The sequence below is a fragment of the Gekko japonicus genome, unplaced genomic scaffold, assembly GCF_001447785.1.
Source record: "Gekko japonicus isolate JY-2015 unplaced genomic scaffold, Gekko_japonicus_V1.1 scaffold362, whole genome shotgun sequence".
NCBI lineage: Eukaryota > Metazoa > Chordata > Lepidosauria > Squamata > Gekkonidae > Gekko > Gekko japonicus.
In genome coordinates this window covers 349,381-370,414 of record NW_015160220.1, presented here as the reverse complement: position 1 = coordinate 370,414, position 21,034 = coordinate 349,381, and the positions used below count along the sequence as shown (strand labels likewise).

Sequence of the window (21,034 nt, the reverse complement as noted above, 5' to 3'; positions counted from 1 at the left end):
TGATTTGTGATCAAAAGCCTAGAAGTGGACACACAGCTGGGGCTCTTAATTTGCCCGTGTTCCTAATCATATGGATGCTTGCTCCATCTGTTGATCACCTGGTTTACTCACAGACTCTTGTTCACAGGTTATATTCAGCATCAGGGGAACTAGGGATGGCAGTTCCCAGGTGGGAAACAAGCAACACACTAGGACCTACAGTGTGCAAGAGCAAAAAACACAACACCACAACACTGTAATGTTTAGTGACATATGCAAATTTATTATCCACTTCCAATATTTCATAAATTAATTATATTAATGTAGTCCATCACACATCAGAGTGAAAAGTCTCTTGTTAATTTCACAGCAATTCTTCAAATGTCAAACCCCGAGGTAAAGAGAAGGTTCCCTTTAAATGGCTGGGGGAAAGCGGGGGGCATGCACACACGGCACTGTCACTCTGCATGACACCACATTGGAGATGGCCCAGCCCCCTCCTGGACAACCACCCCAAACCCTCCTCACCCCAAACCCTGCCCTCTCCAGGCTCTACCCCTCAAATCTGCAGGTATTTCCTAGCCCAGAGTTGGCAACCCTGTAACTGGCTATGGAACCGCTTTCCAGACATGGCATAGGAGGAGGTGTTTTTCTACCTTAACTGCCACTGCATAACCCCAAATCAACGTAAGTCAGGGGTGGAGGGAACCATACCTGTTACCATGAGGCTGTCCTCCCATACTACCCACTCTGGGCAGCAAAATGACTTGAGACAGCCCTGCATTATAGCAGAAGGAAATAAACATGGCTTGCCTCCCTCTATTTTCCTCTTCCCTCATCCGCCCCACCAGCCACAGCCGGGACACTCGCCTGGAGCTTCCTTCTAGAGTTTGTTGTATTTCTTCCCACAACGGGCCTTACTCCTAGTTTTAAATAAAATCATTTGCTTAAGGTAATATTAACAATGTGTGATTGCCAAATGGCTATTGCTTGAATGCACTGTATTAGATTATTCTTAGTGAAAAAGTAAGATGAATGGACTGTGGATATCTTGAAACCATCAAAGGGAAAGGGTTATACAAAAAGGCAGTTTTACTGCTTGATTCTTCCTTCCTGTACACCAAATTTAGTTTTTTAAATTATCTGCATTGTAGCTTTGCCTTGAAATATATTGGTACATGGAAGCGATTACAGTAATCTCAGCATTCAAATCCAGCTCATATTTTAATATGCCCAGCAGATTATAAATCAAAGTATATTCAGCTTTATTGTATGTAATACTCTTCTAGTCCACTTCTTTCCCCAAGCCTAAGTGTAGCTACAATGTTCCAGGCAAGTTGCTGGTGTGTTTTGTGCGTAAAAGCATGTGATAGGTCACAGCCAGCATACTACATTGGTACTGAAGCCACAGGGAAGGAGAGAGGACATTGAATGAATGGACCATAGGTACATTGTTTTCCTTGTGACTCAAGGCAGCTTACAAATCATACTGAATTTTTTCTGCACACCCCTATTATGCTTTTCAGCATGATTTGTAAGCTGCCTTGAGTTACAAGTAAAACTGGGATATAAATATCCAGGGCTATTTTTGGGCAGGAACGCACAGGAACGGAGTTCCGGCTGGCTCCCGAGTTGGCCACACCTAGCAGGAACTCATTAGCATAATAGGCCACACCCAACAGCAGGAACTCATTAGGATTGGCTACATTAGGGGTGTGTGGCCTAACATGCACAGGAGTTCCTTCTACAAAAAAAGGCCAGGGTTTTGACAACAAACAAGGTAAACAGAATAAGAAGCAAAAGGTGGGTGTGGCTGGATGACCACACTTCTGGTAACATGGGGTTACGGCCTAATGTGCTAATAAGCTGTGCTGTCAGGGGTGTGGCCTAATATGCTAATAAGTTTCTGCTGTTGGGTGTGGCTTATTATGCTAATGAGTTCCTGCTGGGCTTTTTCTACAAAAAGAGCCCTGTAAAATATCTGAATAAAAAAGTAGTTAGGGCAGGTTGATAGCATTTAAGCAACTTCCTGTTTGTTAGGTTAGGCAGCGCTCTGGCTAGGGCTGCCAAGTCCCCCTTGGGGGGTGGGGATTCCCCCACTCTAAGGGCCCCCAATCCACTGGTCTGGATTCAGCCGGCAGGAGGAACCCCACCCCTGAAGTGGCCAGATCGGGCCGACATGCCCGGTGTAATGACATAGCCCGAAAGTGACGTCACCCAGAGCGTCACCCGGCGACGTGCCCAGTGTGATGACGTCACTTCTGGGCTATGTCATCATGGTGCATGCGAATGTCCCGGCCGGGGACCGAAACTCCCCCACTAAACAAAGGTAAGCACTTGACAACCCTAGCTCTGGCAGTGATTATTCCACCTCTGTTATATTTGACCTATAATGCTGGTTGTCATATTTCACTAAAAAAAACAAAGTAGACTGCAAGAGGTTCCCTCCCCCCAGGTGCTGGTATGTTTTCTAAGGTTCAGTGCAGGGCGACGGTCCAAGGTCTGGTCTTCCAATATAGTGGAAAGGGGTGGGTAGACCTGTTCTCTGGAGGCCTGGTCTACCCCTGTAGTGGACAATATTTTGTGTAATGAAATTTGACTTGTTTCTGTTTTCTGTTATAATGTTTAAATTATTCTTAAAATATAGTATAAAAGAATTCATTCTGAAATTTTTAGAAGATTACGGAAATAATTTTCTATAAAATAATTTACGCAATAATCAAATGTAGACTTGCTCACCAACTTTAATGCTACTAGCTTTTTTCGCTCGTGAGGTAGAATTTCTGTTCACAACACTGTGGAGCTTAAAGGAAACATAGGCTGTTACTAAAATGGTAATACAGGTAAGAGATTCTTAGTTCAATCCTAACCAAAGTTACACCTTGCTTCTCTCTCCCTCTGCCCCATCTATTCAACATTTTTATTTACCTGATGGGCAATGCTATTGGCCTCATCAGTCTCATATCAAACATATTTGATATTAAAATCTTTACATACTGTGTAATGATAATGTTTATTTACTCAGGGGCCTAGACAAGCATTAATTGACAGTGCCTTTACCCATTAGGAAACAGTGGGCAGAACAGTAGAGAGAGGCTAATATCCTTAGATGCCTAGTAGCTCTGCAGGAAATGTGTTTGCCACTGTTTCTGTTAATGTAATCAATTATTTTTTGTGGCGCTGTTGCTACGTTGTGCTAATTTTTATAGTGAATACAGTATACGCTACTAATCCAAATTGAGGTTAGCATGCCCATCAATTCATCGCCTCTGTGATTGTGGTTAAATATTCCCTACAGCCAATGTAGGTGGAAGCTTAGCTTTTAACTAGAAGGAGGTGGACTGTTCTGCAGCCCACTGTGTTCATTTTACTAAGCACTTTGCAGATAAAATCTTTCACATCTGTTCTGACTTGGACTGTACATTAACAGCTATGGGACTGCATGGTGCCAGGGTGCCAATTTGTCCAGTTGTGTGGGATATCTTTCAGCTTGTACAGCTTGAGGTCGTGGACAGGATTTTTGGAAGTTTTAGACATACCACCTGTTTGTATGACACTTGCCCCTCCTGGCTGCTTCAGTCTGCTGGGAGTGGAGGTTGGTGGAGAGACAGTAAATGCCTCCCTGAGAGATGGGGTGGTTGCTCCGGCGGGTGATGGTGCATCCACTCCTAAAGAAAACCACTCTGGACCCAGGAGAGTTGAATACTGTCCAGTCTCAAATGGTGATTCAGTTGCAGGGTTTTTTGGATGACACCTACGCACTAGATCCCTTCCAGTCCAGCTTCCGACCAGGCCACGGGACAAAGACGGTACTGGTCACCCTCACGGACGATCTCTGGAGGCATCTGGATCGGGACGGTTCAGCGGTGTTGCTGTTAGACCTGTTGGCGGCGTTTAACATGGTCGACTACCAACTATTGACCCACTGCCTCACCAACACCGGGATTCAGGGGTCTGCCTTGCAATGGCTCTCCTCGTTCCTTCTGGGTTGGGGACAGAGGGTGGCCATGGGGGAACAGCTGTCTCGAAGGCACATGCTAGTTTGCTGAGTGCCCCAGGGAGCAGTGCTTTCCCCAATGCTATTTAACATCTTTATGCGCCCCCTTGTCCAGATTGCCCAGAGCCATGGGCTGGGTTGTCACCAATACGCAGATGACACCCAGCTCTATCTGCTGTTGGACGGCCAGTCCAACTCTAGTCCGGAAGATCTGGACCTGGTGTTGAAAGCTGTGGCCGGTTGGCTTAGACTGAGTTGACTGAAATTGAATCCGATGAAGACGGAGATCCTGTGCTTGAGTTGGAGCGGTCTGAGGTCAGAGAACCCACTCCTGACCTTCGATGGGGCACCGCTGGTGCCAGCACCGGAGGTTAGAAGTTTGGGAGTGCTCCTGGATGCCTCCTTAACAATGGAGGCCCAGGTAGCAGCCACTGTCAAGTCAGCCTTTTATAATCTTCGGCTGATCAAACAGTTGGTTCCCTTCCTTGAATGCAGTGACCTGGCAACAGTGATCCATGCAATGGTCACCTTGAGAGTGGATTACTGCAATGCTCTCTACATGGGGCTGCCCTTGTCCCAAATCCGGAAGCTGTAGCTGATGCAGAATGCAACAGCCAGGGTGCTGTTGAATATCCCTATGCGGGAACACATCAAGCCTGTGCTAAAAGCACTGCACTGGCTGCCAATAGCATACCGAATTTGGTTCAAGTTGCTGGTTCTTACCTTTAAAGCCCTATATGGTCAGGGGCCTATATACCTAAAGGACTGCCTTTCCCCATATGTTCCCCAGAAAGCACTAAGATCGGGATCCCAAAATCATCTGGCCCCTCCCGGGTCCTAGAGAAGCCAGGCTGGCTGTGATGAGGGCCACGGCCTTTTCAGTGGTGGCTCCGCACTGGTGGAATGAACTCCCGGATGACATCATGGCCCTGTGGGACCTTTTACAGTTCCACGGGGCCTGCAAGTCAGAGCTCTTCCACCAAGCCTTTAAGTAGGGAGCCGACCTAATAAACCGAGGCCCTGGCCCAAACTAATACCGTCATCAACATGTTAATGCCAGGCCCGCGAACAGCAGTAGATACAAATTAAATGAATAAAAAAAATAAATGATAAATGATAATAAATGTACCATTCCTGAGCAAAGTGATTGAATGAGGGGTGGCTGGCCAACTTTAGAGGTTCCTGAATGAAACATATTGTTTAGATCCATTACAATCTGATTTCAGGCCTGGTTATGGGATTGAAATGGCCTTGGTTGCCCTTGTGGATGACATGCACCAGAAGATGGAAAGGGGAAGTGTAACCTTGTTAATTCTCCTGAACCTCTTGGTGGCTTTTGATACCATGCATCATGGTATCCTTCTGGCTTGCCTTTCAGGACTGGGACTGGGAGGCACTGTTATGCGGTGGTTCTAGTCAGGGGCCATTTCACAGAAAAAGAGGTGCAGGAGCTCATTAGCATAACTTATTTGCATATGCCACACCCCCTGACATCACCGGAAGTGTGTCAGAAGGCAGCACCCACTGCTCAGGCTCCACTGGACTGTTTTCGATTGCTAGCTATCGGGGGGGGGGGAAACGTGCAGATCTGCCCTTACAGAGGAGGGAGATCTTGTACCTGAAGGTGGGTGGCGGGGGACTGTGCAGTTTACCTGGCTGTTTCTTGCTCCTCGTGGCCCGACTGAAGGCCACTGGGAGCAGGGAGCGGGGCTTGTTGCATGTACCCGCCCCCTGGGCTCTTTACTGCTGGAGCTCCGCTCTTGTGTGCTCCCGCAGGAAATGACCCCTGGTTCTAGTCCTACCTCAAGGGTAGGTTTCAGAGTGTGGTGCTGGGACTACTGCTTCATCTTGTCCCCCATGCTTTTCCACATCCATGTAAAGTCACTGGGAGAGATTATCTGGAGATTTGGGCTGAGATACCACCAATACGCAGATGACACTTGGCTCTATCTCGCACTACCAGCAGGTCCCAGGGAGACTGTGGAAATTGTGAATAGGTAACTGGAGGCAGTTTTGGAGTGGGTGAGAGTAACAAGCTGAAACTTAATCCTGACAAAATGGAGGTGCTACTGGTATGAGGAAGGTGTGACATGGGAAATGGATTATCCCTTGTTCTAGATGGGATTGCACTTCCCCTGAAGGAATTTCAACCTGCAGCACGAAGGGTATTGTATATCTCCTCCAGTGTAGTTGCAATAAGAGGTATATAGGAGAGACTACATGCATGCTTAGGACACGTGTACTGGAACACAAGTCTCGTATTAAACATGAATGTTTGGAAGCTCCCGCCATTCAACATTTAAGGATGCAGGTCACAGTGTAGATGATTTTAAAGTGGTTGTTTTGGAGATTGTGCGCCCCATAAAATATTGTAAAGTAGATCTCCACAAAATGCTACTCAGAAGAGAGGCTTTTTGGATCCACAGATTACAAACAGTACAACCTGGAGGCTTAAATGCTGTGTTAGATTTATCCTGTTTTCTATAGAAATATTTCTTCATAAATTTTTAAATTTCTATTTTGGAATAACACGTGCTGCTGTACAGCGTATCTTTAAAGAGTCCTCGATGACAGAATGAAATTGATCTGTAATTGCCTTAAAGGATTTTCAACTAATCCAAACCCAGGTGTTTTCAATTTGAATACCTCTGATAATAATATCCCCCCCCCTTTTTTTAGCATATATATGGATTCAAGTTTTTATGGCCAAGATTAAATAGATAAGATGTAGGGCTGGCAATAGAATAATATATGTTAGCATAGGAAATTTATCATAATGTAGTATAGATTGTAAGTGTTTGTGGGATTTCCCCCCCCCCGCCTCACCTCTTCCTTTAGGAGAATGTGTAAGTATTAGTAAGGATGAAGCGCCCTGAGTGTGGATTAGAACGTCTATCAGAATTCAATTACAATGTAACATAGATTGTAAGTGCTTGTGGGGATTCCCCCGCTCCCTTTAGAAAAGTCTGTAAGTATTAGTAAGGCTGTAGAGTCCTGAGTGTGGATTAGAACTTCGAAAGTATATTAGCCACTCCTTGGAATAATGAAACAAGGCGCCTTCCAATTGACTCGTGGAACGCCCGATGCAATGTGCATATTGAAAATACTTGAGTAGTAGTGGAGATAGGGAAAATGAATTAGAAATATTTAAATGGAATGTATAAAGGTATAAATATTTGTGTATTCCCTTAGATTATTGACTAATACCACTGTAAGAGGTTTATATGACATGCAGGAATCGTGACTAGAAAGATTAGAATGGGAAATTTATAGGACTTTTTGAAACACTTATTGAAAGTATTTAACCATGGATCTTTTTTGAATTTTTTTTTTTAAATTGTTTGTAAAAAGTTTTGAAAAATCTTTGGAAAACATATTAATGTTGATATTTTCTGTATAAATTGTTTTGAAGGTTTGTTCAGACAAAGAGACGAAACGGAACTCAATCCGGAGGTTCTTGTCAACAATCACAATAACTTCATAATAATTACAATAACTTCATGTATTTTAATAATTACAATTACTGCATGTATTCTTATTAATTGTATTTATTGGCACAATGATGTTATTTACAGTTACACTTTGAAATCAATAATATAATTGATATAATGTTTAAATATATTTAGCGTCTTGTATGCCAGTCTGTTTATTACATGGTTAGTCATTTTAGGACTGGATTCTCCACTGTAGTCTGGGTTGGTTGGTGAGCCAGCTGTGGCTCTTCCTGGACAGAAAAGATTTTGCCACTGTGGTGCACGCCCTGGTAACAGCTAGATTAGATTACTGCAATGTGTTCTGTGTAGGGTTGCCCTTGAAGGCTGCCCAATATCTACAGTTGGAACAGAATGCTGTGGCCAAAGGTTGACTGGAGTGGATTGTAGGGTCTATATCACTCCAATCGTTTTTCACCTACACTGGCTTTCAGTTTGCTTCTGAGCTCAATTCAAGGTGTTGGTGTTGACCTTTAAAGCCCTGTATGGCCTGGAGCTAACATACCTTAAAGGCCACCTTCTACCAGACTAACCAATCTGCTCACTTCATAGTCCCTGCTTTACTGATGTCTTTCTATCGCTGCTCAATAGAGAGCATTTTAACATACTGTGTCTGTGTCTGGTTTGCCAGTTGTATGGCTGTGGAGAGGAAAGCACTCCAGAGAGTTATCATCACAGCCCAGAAGATTATTGGCTGTCCTCTCCCACTCATGGAGGAATTGTATAGTTCTCGATGCTTGAAAAAAGCAAAGAACATTTTGCAGGATTTGTCACACCCTGAACACTCCCTGTTTGAACTGCTGCCTTCGGGTAGAAGATATAGGACAATCAAAACAAGGACAAACATATTAAAAAACAGTTTTTATTCGAGAGCTATTATTGCTTTAAATGCTGTATGAATTGGAATTTGGTGGTTTTGTTGACATTGGTGGTTAAGTTGCAATGTGAACCCTAATGGTTGTGTGAGTGTATATGAGTATGGTTGTGTGAGTGTATATGAGTATGCTTGTAGATCACCGAATGATTGCACCTTAATTTCGTTGTACTATGTACAATGACAATAAAGTATATTATTATTTAGTTGCCCCACCATCTGAGGCTAGACAGATAGTGACCTGAGAAAGGGCCTTCTTTGTTGAGGCACCAAACTTTGAAACTCCCTTCCCAGGGAGATCCATTTTTCTTCCTGTCAGGGCTGTGGCTCCCCGAGGGTGGGAGAGGCTATGTCCCCCTTAGATGTGCCCAGCCCCCTTCCCGGTGGTTGCCAGACACTCCCCGTACAGCCTACAGCTGCCACCACTCCAACCCTTTCATTGCAAGTGTGCAAAGTACAAGGCGGGGGGGAGGGTTGAGCGAGCGGGCACGCAGCCAACTCCACCCCCAGCATGCGCAAAGGGCCTGGCTGCTGGGGCTGGGGACAGAGCTGGCTGTGTACTCGCTGGGCTGGGCGGGCTTCAGCCAGCCAGCCAGCCAGCCGATCTCACCAGCCCTTTGCACGTGCAACTTCAACTACGTCTGACTCAAGAGGCTGGAGCAGCTCCTGCCTGGCTGGGCTTTGCTCGCTGTCCTGTCCAAGTTGCTGCGTGACCAGCTGGGGAAAGCCAGGGAGGGGCATCGGAGAGGTTTCAGGGCATGGTACAAATCACCTAGGCTACCTTGTAGGGTTGCCAACCTCCAGTTGGGACCTGAGGATCCCCTGGTCCAGAAGTGATGTAGTTATGTCGGGGGCATGTGCCCCCTCCCAGTGAAAAGTGTCTAGCTACGGGGCTGCTCCCTGTGTCAGTGTCTTTCACCAGCTGTTGAAGCCTTTTTTGTTTGTCTGGCAATAATCCAGTAATGGTTACTGACCTTCCTAGTGTTATTTGTTTACATGTTTTTAATTGAATTTTATATTTTAACTGTGTTTACAGCACTTAAATGTTTCAGTGTTCTTTATGTTTGCTGCTTTGTGGACCCTGATTGGGTGGGAAAGTGGCATAAAATTGGGGTTGCCAGGTCTGTTGGACCTGCAGTCAGGGGAAATGGAGGAGTGGTTCAGGAGCAGGAAGTGACATACTCAGAAATAAATGCACCCAAAAGTGACCGAGGCACGTTGGTGATATTGGGGGCGACGCTCTGGTTTTTGGGCAAAACTCTATGGTAAAATTGCCTTCAAACCACAGAGTATTGCCCAAAAACCAGAGCGTTGCCTCCCCCAATGTCACTGATGTATCTACATCACTTCCGGGCGATGTAGGCACATTGCATTTACTTCCTCCTGCTTCCCTCCCTGCTTCCAGTTAGTCACATTTTTTTCCGGCTTGGTGGGAGTCTGGAGTCCCTTTCCACTGCTTCCTGATAGCCCTGAAGTGGGGGAGGGGCTTCAAACTGGGGGATCCCCCATCACCAACTGGGGACTGGCAACCCTACATAATAATGTTGCAAATAAATAACTTCATTATGATTTTTGTTCATTTGTTTATCTCAGTGTGATGTCAAGGGCAGGAATGGAGGCTGCTCACCCTTTGCCCTGCAGGAATCAGGGGGACAAACCTCGCAGAAAAGTCTCTTAGGGGCTGTTTGCTGTAACTGCAGGCCTATCTAAACAGGAAGTATTGATCTGTTGCCTTTCAAAAATGAAAGTGCGTTTCCAGCACTTGCTACCAGAGGCCCTTTGACTGGGGATGCCAGGGATTGAATTGTTATCTTTTGCAAGCAAAGCACGTTTACAACATACACTGACTTGCACATCAGTACATGCAACTTGAGAAGGGCCTGGAGCGCAATGGTAAAGAGAAGTCAGCCTGAAGGAATCTTTGAAGAAAATGGGAGGGAGCTTGTCAGAAGCCATCATTGAAGCCATCACCAACTCAAGCATGCCCAATTTTACAGAATGGTTGTAGAATTGGCAAAGAGACAGTGATTCTGCTTCCTGGCATGATCACCTGTGAGAATTTGACCTACGGTGCTTGTCACCCTTCTGACTGACCTCCTCTTCTGAGGTACTCTCCCTTCTCAGTGGCTGTTGAAAACCAAATGAATAGTTAATAATAGATGACTCAGAGGAAATCATGAGCTATTCTCAGACAAGCAGAAAATTAGGCTAAAGATCAGAAAATAATTCACTTGTAAATTATTCCTTCAATTACAAGTAATTGCAGCACTCTTTGAGGCCTTTGTTTTGCTAGCATTAATACACTCGGCTTGGTTGTGCTCCAAACTGGCTCAATTTCAGGAGCCCAAACTGGCTTGCAGCCTAAACTTCAGGGTTTTATTCTTCTGTTTCAGAAGACTTGTATACCTCAATATTAAGTGATTAACAAGACAATTCTAGGCCTGCACTATTCTATTAAATATAGATGGCATTCAGAATCTTTTAATAATAATCTTTAACTCACCTTTGGCTAGAAATATGACAGTTCTGGAGGGGGGGGCAGTGAGTGAAAAAAAGCCGTTCTTTTTTGAGGCCTATTTTCATTTTTTTCAAACAGGAAAATTAGAATTTGGAGGGGAAGGGAGCACTGAGCAAAATCCTATGGAATGTTTTCTCTTTTGGAATGAGTGAAATACTTTTTAAGACAAGTTTTTACTCAGTCTTACTAAGGTACATTAGTATAAAGATTTTTTGTGTAGCATGACCCACATTAGAAAATGGTAATTCATGTGTATTTTGCCAGCATATACAACACATTTTTAAGGATATAATGTATGACAGTTATCCACAATATGCTATCATGTGTATTATAATAAAGTACAAATTATAGGGTTACCAAGTCCCCCCGGGGGGCGGATTTCCCCCCGCTTTGGAGGCCCGATTTCCGCCGCCACGGAATCGGGCCCCGGGGGAAACCCCACCCCCGCGTGCACGTCACCCGGATGTGACGTCATGACATCACATCCGGGCGGCGCGCGCATGCACACACTCAGGACGCCGGGCAGGAGCCCCCCACCGCCAGGTAAAAAACATTTGGCAACCCTAACAAATTAAGAGTTCAGTATAGGGTTGCCAGCCAACCCTACTGGGAGGCTTGAAACATGTGAAACACCAACGCTTTGACAATGTGACATCACTTCCAGCATAAACCTAGAAGTGACCTAATTGCATCAGAATAGCACTCCAGTATTGCCCTGAAACTCTATGTTTGTACCAGTGGAATGCTAAAAAAATGCCAATACCAAGTGGTGGTAGGAGTTGGGGGCTGCTGTATCAGGAGACCTGGAATACCAAAAACAACATCCGTGACAAAAATAATGAAGAGTCAATAAAGATAAGTGGCAAAAACGTTTACTGTCGTAATTCTGTAGAAAATTTTCTTGTATAGTCGCTCACACGCATCGAATAGTGCGCATTGAAAACAAGTCGTTTTTCAATATTTGCTTTATCTGAGCGTGTAGCAATCCCAATTCTTATCAATTACTACTTATGAACTCTTGAAGGAAATATTCCATGTTGACTCTCTAATCATAGGACCCAAGGTCTTCACAATGTAGCAAGAGACCTAGCAGCCCTAGGTCAGTATTTAACTCCCCATAAAGTATTACGGTATTGTGACTGCATTGAGACCATTTTTGTCTAAATAATACAATTCTTTTTATTTAGAATAAAATTAATATTTTCTATTTGCAACTTCTATATTTTCCCATTTCTTAGTTGGCAAAAAACATGTGCTAAGGTAGCATAGGGTGCAGCAGTTTACAGTGCATGCTCTCTCTCTCTCTCTCTCTCTCTCTCTCTCTCTCTCTCTCTCGTATTTATAACTTTTGCTTGTAGAGCAGTTGTAAGTTTCATACCTGTGACAACTACTATTATTTATATTCTGTCTAATTTATAAATTATGCATTTATGTTGTTTAAGTAGTAAATAATGTTTGGATTGATAGGAAAATAAGTAATGCATATCTCAGCCCCCCCCCATTTAATTTTTTTCTGGGGAGACAAAAATGAAGAAAACTTTCAGTCTCTCTTCCCTCATGGGTTCAAAGTTTCTGATGATTTTACTTCTCTACCTTGGCTGTATATTTGATATACTTTTATTTTTGATAGTTCTTCATATTTTTTATAATCTCCCTCCTGTACCTCAGTCATTAGGGCATTTTAGGAAGTTGTTTTAACTTGCAGCTTCAGAAACAGTGGTCCTAAAAGAGAACTGGTGAGAGGCAGTAGATACTGAACTAATTCGAATTTAAATTCAGGGTTGTTAGAAAATGATGTTCTAGGTCAAGTATGAATGTGGCATTAGCACAAGAAAAAGACAGTCCTCTCAAATGTGTGTGTTTTAGGGGCACAGATATTTTTCCTGTCAGTGTTTGAACCTGTCCTGTTTCCATGTGATGAGGATTCTCTTTGACTGAACATACATACTGCTACAAGGGTCCTAATTCTGTGGGGAGTTTCTCCCATGCAATGAAGAATTGTGCCCACTTTTTTCTAAAGGGAAAAAGATATATGCCATTAAAAGGCAAACTGGTATTAATAATAACAACACTACACATTTATGTTGAGTTTAATAGCTCTTCTTTATGTACATGATTTTGGTCATTTTTACAAAGCCACTACAGAGCACATGAGTCTTATTATCCCCCACATTACAAATGGTGGTTCAAGCAGAGAGACAGAGTATCTTGCTCAATGCCAAATAGGAGGCTCTGAAGTGAGGACAGCCCAGATCTAATTCCTAATGGATTACATCGATTATAGAAATTGTTCGTAGAATGGCTAATTAACTAATTTAATATGGAAAATAATGAGAGTTCAATTGATTCTTCAAAAGTCAATTACTCTTTTATGTTGTATTTCTATCTATTGGTCATATTTTTATCCCACCCATGGAGCTCAGAGTGTAAAAGGTTCTCATCTCTAATTTATCATTACAACCCTGTGAGACATTTTAAGGTAAGAATTAGTGATTCACCTAAAGCCACCCAGCTAGGTTGAGTGAGGATTATGAACCAAGGACTCCCTGGTCCTAGACTGATGCTGTAGCCACTACACCATGATGGCTCTCTCTTCTTCTAAGTTATTACCACAGAGTCTCTGTTTCTGCATATATTACCTCTTGTTCTGTTACACTAAGTAATAGCCAAATATAATGCTTCTTGCTAAAATTATGAATATTAATATCTCTTGCAGATCACCAGAAATTGGAAAGAGAAGCTAGAATCTGCCGCCTCCTGAAACACTCGAACATTGGTAAGGATGTGTAATATATTTAGACTAGGCATCCCCAATACGGTGCCTTGGGCGCATTGGCACCTGCCACCTAGGGATGAGCATGGATTGGAAAAATGAGGTTTGTGTCAGTTCATGGTTCGTGGCTGAACCACAAACCAGTTCTTGGCTCATGGCACCACAAACCCTAGTGAAAGAGACCGTAGTCCCTTTAAACAGGGTTTGCAGAAAGCCCAAAAAACAGCTGAGTAGCGAGGAGCATGCTCCCTGCCACTCAGCTGTTTTTCGGGCTGTCTTGTGCAGTCTCTTTAAAGTTTAAAGAGAGCAGGCACTCCCCACCGCTCATCTGTTTTTCAGGCTTTCATAGAATATCATAGACTTGTCACGAATTTCAGTTCGTGAACCATGAACAGGGCAAAATGTGTGATGAATTTTGCTTTGTGGTTTAGTTTGTGCCCATCGCTACTGCCAACAGTAGGTTCATTTTAAAAGGCTTTTTGTTAAGCAGAGCTTCTGCATGAAACATTGAAGAGGTAAATATTAAAGTTATGCGTAATCTCACTTCCTGACTTTTTGCAGTGGTTCCACTTATTTCTGTCAGTTATTTTGTGGTTGTCTCCACCTCTATTGGCAGCCATTTTGTGGTTGTACCAACCATCCTGTGTCAGAATTCCAAAGGTGCCTGCAGGCTCAAAAAGATTGGGAAACCTGATGTAGACTGTATACCAGGGGTCTCTCAATGTTTCGAGCCTGTGGGCAACTTTGGAATTTTGAACGAGCATGGTGGACATAGCCACACAATGGTGGCCTTGCAATAGCTGCTACTGGAGTTGGAGCAAGCCACAAAATGGCAGCTGTAGCTAATTTTTAATCACGCAGTGAAAATTCTTGTGCTGTACCAGTAGCTGTTGCTGAAGCAATGTCTTTTAAAAATCTGCATAGCCAATCAAATGTCCAATAGCTCCTTGCTGGCCAAAAACCCCACCTGGCCCCACCCACTTGGCAGATGCCAGAAAAGGTGTTGGTGGGCACCATGGCTTCCATGGGAACCATGCTGGGTATCCCTGCCATATACAGTGACACAGAAATGTTACATAAGACAATTTCGCCTGTGATAGTCTTTGAAAACAAGAACAACCAATATCAGGGCAATATTTTCATTCATTTGATTAAATACTAATATAACCATATGACAGCTGTTCACTATATCGAATTTTGATCATGCATATAGAAATGCAGACATTTCACTGCTTTTTCCCCCCAGGAGGGAATAGGCAAAATAGTAAAAATGTAGGATGTTGGGAGTGGGAGGAGTGGGGAGGCATTCTGGAGTAGTGGGGTTAAGTATCGCTGGGTTTATGCATTGCTCTTTGCCATTGAGGAATATTAGTCAGAAGAGCCTGAAAGACAGTAACAAAGACCATGGTGATATGGAATGTGTATAAAATCTAGCCAATCTACTGGTACTTCCATTTCACCTACACAGTCAGTTAACCTCTACTGGAGTACAGAAGGGCAGAGTTTTAATTTGATAGCCATTCAAATAGAGTCTTAAGCAGGAATTGCGAACCAATTAAATATGTAGTTCAAGAAGACAAAATGAACACGAATTGAGACTTGCATTGCAAGAGTTGCTGTGGTAGAGTATCTTTCACAAGTCATGGGGGATGAATTCAAACTGCCTTGAATTTAAACTGAATTTAAACTACCTGAAGATGCATTGAGCTTAAGAATCATATGAAGTTGCTGAATAATTTGTAGAGTAGTAGTCAATTTTGTATTGGACTGTATGGAAATAAGGTGTTCTCGGTGACCTCTGACATGTTATCTTATGCTTTCCATGCCAACTGTTGTGTGGGTTTTGGTTTAGGTCACTTTGAGTATAATTATGGGCTTATCAGAGTCACTGTTGAGCTCTGGGTTCATGGTTCTTACTCCTATAGTCTTGTACATAATTATGTATTGAATTTGCACCCATGAAAAACAAGGAATTATGAAAAACAAGGAAAACTCAAAAGCTGGTATATTCTCAGTTTTAGCAGAGGAAGACTGGTTGCTGTTTCATTCTTGTATATATCAGTAAACGTTATGGCATAAGTGAGTTGTTTGACATGGGGAGGAAGACAGATTGAGACCAAGAAGAGAAGTGTGCCTGCTCCCTCCAAATTTTATTTTGCCCACTTGACACTAAGTGTAAAGAAAATGGGGGAAATGTGGCAAGAACGGCATCAGCGTCTGCTGGCAAGTGTTTGACTAATTATTTATTTATTTAAAACATTTGTATGCCACCTTTCCACCCAAATAGGGTACCCAAGGCAGTGTACATTAAATCATGTTCAACATTCAGCATTTAACATAAGGTATATATAAAATAAACAACTCAATTAAAACATATAAACAGACAAACACACATAAGAACACAATAAGGGAGAAGAGCCAACAATGGGAGTATGCCAAACCAAACATTCTTTACCCACTGGTGGAAGACAGTGATAGAGACAGATGAATCTCCCTGAGGAGGGAGTTCCAAAGTTTGAGTGCCACAACTGAGAAGGCCCTTTCTCAGGCTGCCAACTATCTAACCTCAGGTGGTGAGGCACTTGGAGCAGGGCCTCCAGGGATGACCCGAGTGGATGGGTAGGTTCATATGGGAGATGGTGGTTCTTAAAAGTATGTTGGCCCCAGGCCATGTGGTGTTTTAAAGGTCAACACCAGCACCTTGTAATGAGCCTGGAAGGAAATTGTAGATTTTTTCCCACTTCTATAAAATGTGGACAACAAAGGTTTCTTTTCCTCCCCCTTTTATGCAACTTTTTTTTTCTTTTTTAAATGGCATTAGATTTTAGTACTATGAACAGAATCCCCCAGGGACTAAACAGAATGGAAAGCACCCTGATTTTCCCTTTATAATGAAGTTTCCATTTTCTAGCCTGCTTCCTTTTGGAAAAGTGAAGCTTTTCCATGTTTGATTAATAGTCGCTCTACACTAACACCCTTTTATCTTTCTCATTATTAATGCTGCTCCCCGAATACTTTTCTTCCTGTAGCTTTGTGTTGGTATGGAACACTCTATTTCTTTGGTAATGACTGAAACCCTGTGGACCACTTTAATTATTCCAGCAGCTATACTTGGTTTAAAGTCACTCCCCTCCCTTTAAATATAATGTGGTGCTAATGCAACAGTATGTGTCCTGGTTGTAAGTAGCAGTAAAACTGTATTGATGTTCATATAAAATGGGGAAAGTACTGTGTTGCTTGCAGCCTGCACACTACAGAGGATGGCAAATGTGTTTATTCACTTTATTGTTTTCAACTTTCATTTATACCTCACTTTTCCTCCATCACTAAATTCAAGGTGATAGCTACGAGGCTCCCAGGTGGTCTGAAGCCTTGATTGGCTTCAGCAAGGTTCCTGTATCAGAGGCCTTTCAACCATATTCTAGGAGAATATTTATAAAATAAATGCTGGATCAGACCAGTGGCCCATCTAGTCCAACACTCTGTCACACAGTGGCCAAAAATACCAGGTACCATCAGGAGGTCCATCAGTGGGGCCAGGACACTAGAAGCCCTCCCACTGTTGCCCCCCCCCAAGCACCAAGAATACAGTGCATCACCTGTCCCAGCCTGTGAGTTCCTATCTATACCTTGTGGCTAATAGCCACTGATGGACCTCTGCTCCATATGTTTATCCAGTTCCCTCTTGAAGCTGTCCATGCTTGTGAGGTTAAAATGTTTTATGTTGTGCCATTTACATCAATGGAATTTATCAGTATCCAGATAGTTTTATATTTAATAAAAATCTGGTGTTTGATTCTGATTATATTAAAAAAAATCAGTTGAGGCAAAGAAAGGTGAGTGTCTTATGCCAGTAGAAGGAATGAGAATTGTTCATGTGGTTGCCAACATCTAGGTTGGGCCTGGAGTTCTATCAGAAGTACAGTTGATCTCCAGGTTATAGCAATCAGGCTATCTCCAGGCTATAGTGGGAGCTTTTGCAAGGTGAGTTTAAATAAATAGGTGTTGTTCCAATAACACAACATCACTTCTGGTAGAAACCCAGAACTGACATCATCGCATGAGGGTGACACTCTAGGAGCCCACCAAAACTCTGTGGGGAAACAATGTTGTGGCGTCAGAATGACATTGTTCCTCCCCTCTTCCTCCTCTGCTGCCATGTTGAGTGGCAGCAGAGAATGGGGCTTGCTGGGGAGGAGATCTCCCTTTGGTACGGAAGACTTGGCAAAACATTAGGTACTATAATGCCAAGACCACGGCCATACAGCCCGGAAAATCTACAACGAATTCTTTTTTAAATTTTCCTAAGTTTTTGAAAAGGGAAACTTGTCTGGTCATTTTAACAACGTGTTTGTTGCTGGTAAAAAGACAGTTGAATGAGTGGAAGTAAGAAAAACAGTGTCTTGATTTTTCATCTATGAAGAAGACATAGTTGACCAAGACAGAGGCAGCAGAGAAGCATTACATTGGCTGCGGTCACACGGAGCATTAGCCACGCTACAGAGACGGAAGATAGGCGGATTTCCGGGTGCGATCACAGGGCCACATCTGGGAAGCGTAGAGCTCCCGTGGCGAGACACTCTAAATGACTGTGGTATGGAGCAGATGGTCACGGAACCTACCAGGGGAGAGGCGATCCTTGATTTGGTCCTAAGTAACACTCAAGACCTGGTGAGAGATGTAAAAGTGATTGCACCGCTTGGGAACAGTGATCATAATGTTGTTGAGTTCAACATTTGTACAAATAGGGAATTGGCCAAAAAGACTCACACAACCACTTTTAACTTTAAAAGGGGTAATTTTTCTGATATGAGGGGACATGTGGGGAGGAAACTGAAGGGAAAAGTAGAAAGGGTCAAAACCATTGGGGAAGCTTGGAAACTGTTTAAAACTACGATTCTAGAAGCTCAAAAAAAAATATTCCGCAGGTTAGGAAAGGCACAAACAGGTATAAGAAAAAGCCTACATGGTTAACAAACAAAGTAATGGAAGCTGTAAAAGGTTAAAAGGATTCCTTTAAGCAGTGGAAAGCTAGTCACAGTGAGGCTGATAAAACGGAACACAGGCTATGGCAAATAAAATGCAAGTCTGAGGTCAGGCAGGCAAAAAGGGAATATGAGGAGCATATAGCAAAAAATGTAAAGACCAACAATAAAACTTTCTTCAAATACATTAGAAACAGGAAACCAGCCAGGGAGGCAGTGGGGCCCTTGGATGACCAAGGGGTAAAAGGAGTACTGAAGGATGATAGGGAAATGGCTGAGAAGCTAAATGCATTTTTTGCCTCCGTCTTCACTGTGGAAGATGAGAAGTGCTTGCCCACTCCAGAACCACTGATTTCAGGAGGGGTGTTGAAAGACCTGAGTCAGATTGAGGTGACGAGAGAGGAGGTCCTAAAACTGATAGACAACTTAAAAACTGATAAATCACCAGGCCCAGATGGCATACATCCGAGAGTTCTGAAAGAACTCAATTGTGAACTTGTGGATCTCCTGACAAAAATATGTAATCTCTCCTTAAAATCAGCCTCCATTCCTGAGGACTGGAAGGTAGCTAATGTCACTCCCATCTTTAAAAAGGGTTCCAGAGGAGATCCGGGAAATTACAGGCCAGTCAGTCTGACGTCGATACCGGGTAAATTGGTGGAAACCATTATTAAGGAAAGAATTAGTAGGCACATAGATGAACAAAACCTATTGAGGCAGACTCAGCACGGTTTCTGTAAGGGAAGATCTTGTCTCACTAACCTGTTAGTGTTCTTTGAGGGGGTGAACAAACATGTGGACAAGGGGGATCCAATAGATATTATTTACCTTGACTTCCAGAAAGCTTTTGATAAAGTTCCTCATCAAAGGCTCCTAAGCAAGCTCAAAAATCATGGGATAAAAGGACAAGTCCTTTTATGGATCAAAAACTGGCTAATTAATAGAAAACAGAGAGTGAGTATAAATGGGCAGTTCTCCCAGTGGAGGGGTGTAAGCAGTGGGGTACCACAGGGATCAGTACTTGGTCCACTGCTTTTTAACTTGTTCATTAATGATTTGGAGTTGGGAGTAAGCAGTGAAGTGGCTAAATTTGCGGATGATACAAAGTTGTTCAGGGTGGTGAAAACCAGTGAGGATTGTGAGGCACTCCAAGGGGATCTGTCAAGGATGGGCGAGTGGGCGTCAACATGGCAAATGGGGTTCAATGTGGCCAAGTGCAAGGTGATGCACATTGGAGCCAAAAATCCTAAATATAAATACACATTGATGGGGTCTGAACTGGCAGAGACAGATCAAGAGAGAGATCTTGGAGTTGTAGTAGATAACTCACTGAAAATGTCGAGACAGTGTGTGACTGCAATAAAGAAGGCCAATGCTATGCTGGGGATTATTAGGAAGGGTATTGTAAACAGATCAGCCAATATCATAATGCCGCTATATAAATCAATGGTGCGACCTCATCTGGAATACTGTGTGCAATTCTGGTCACCACACCTTAAAAAGGATATTATAGCTTTGGAAAAAGTGCAGAAAAGAGCAACTCGAATGATAAAAGGGTTGGAACACTTTCCCTATGAGGAACGGTTAAGGCGCTTAGGGCTCTTTAGCTTGGAGAAAAGACGACTGAGGGGTGACATGATCGAGGTTTATAAGATTATGCATGGGAAAGAGCAGGTAGAGAAAGAGGTACTTTTCTCCCTTTCTCACAATACAAGAACCCGTGGGCACTCCATGAAATTGCTGAGCGGTCGGGTTAGAACGGATAAAAGGAAGTACTTCTTCACCCAAAGAGTGATTAACACATGGAATTCAGGACGTCCTTCTTCACCCAAAGAGTGATTAACACTTGGAATTCACTGCCACAGGAAGTGGTGGGTGCTACAAGCATGGACGGCTTCAAAAGGGAATTAGATAAGCATATGGAGCAGAGGTCCATCAGTGGCTATTAGCCACAAGGTATAGATTGGGACTCTGGGGCAAGTGATGCTCTGTCATCTTGGTGCTTTGGGGGGTCAACAGTGGGATGGCTTCTAATGTCCTGGCCCCACTGGTGGACCTCCTGATGGCACTGGTATTTCTGGCCACTGTGTGATACAGAGTGTTGGACTGGATGGGCCTTTGGCCTGATCCAACATTGGCATCTCTTATGTTCTTATGTTCTTCCTGCCGAAGATGTGGGGTAAAAAACTAGGACCTCTGAGGTACTAGTTTCCGGAAACCGCGGGGCAAGGGCGGGCGCCTGATCGCGTTTCCAGTGGTAGGTCGTGGCATCCGGCGCCCGCCAATGTCCCGTCACTAAAAAATTTTTTTAAAGTCTCCACGGGATGCGCACAAGCACCCAACGGCGCATGTGCACACTTCGTTTAAAAACAAACAACATAGCCCCCTCCTCTTTTCCGTACCCCCCCACTCCTGGC

At 43.4% G+C, this 21,034-nt stretch overlaps 1 protein-coding gene across 4 annotated transcripts in view; it reads left to right on the top strand.

Moving 5' to 3' along the window:
• The window catches only part of LOC107110299 (calcium/calmodulin-dependent protein kinase type II delta chain), a 196,946-nt gene that overhangs the window by 63,264 nt on the left and 112,648 nt on the right, over positions 1-21,034 (top strand). For all 4 annotated transcript variants that reach the window (XM_015411086.1, XM_015411063.1, XM_015411069.1 and 1 more), the window contains exon 3: positions 13,576-13,635. In XM_015411086.1, the coding sequence (XP_015266572.1) occupies positions 13,576-13,635 (60 nt within the window). The remainder of the gene's footprint in view (positions 1-13,575; positions 13,636-21,034) is intronic.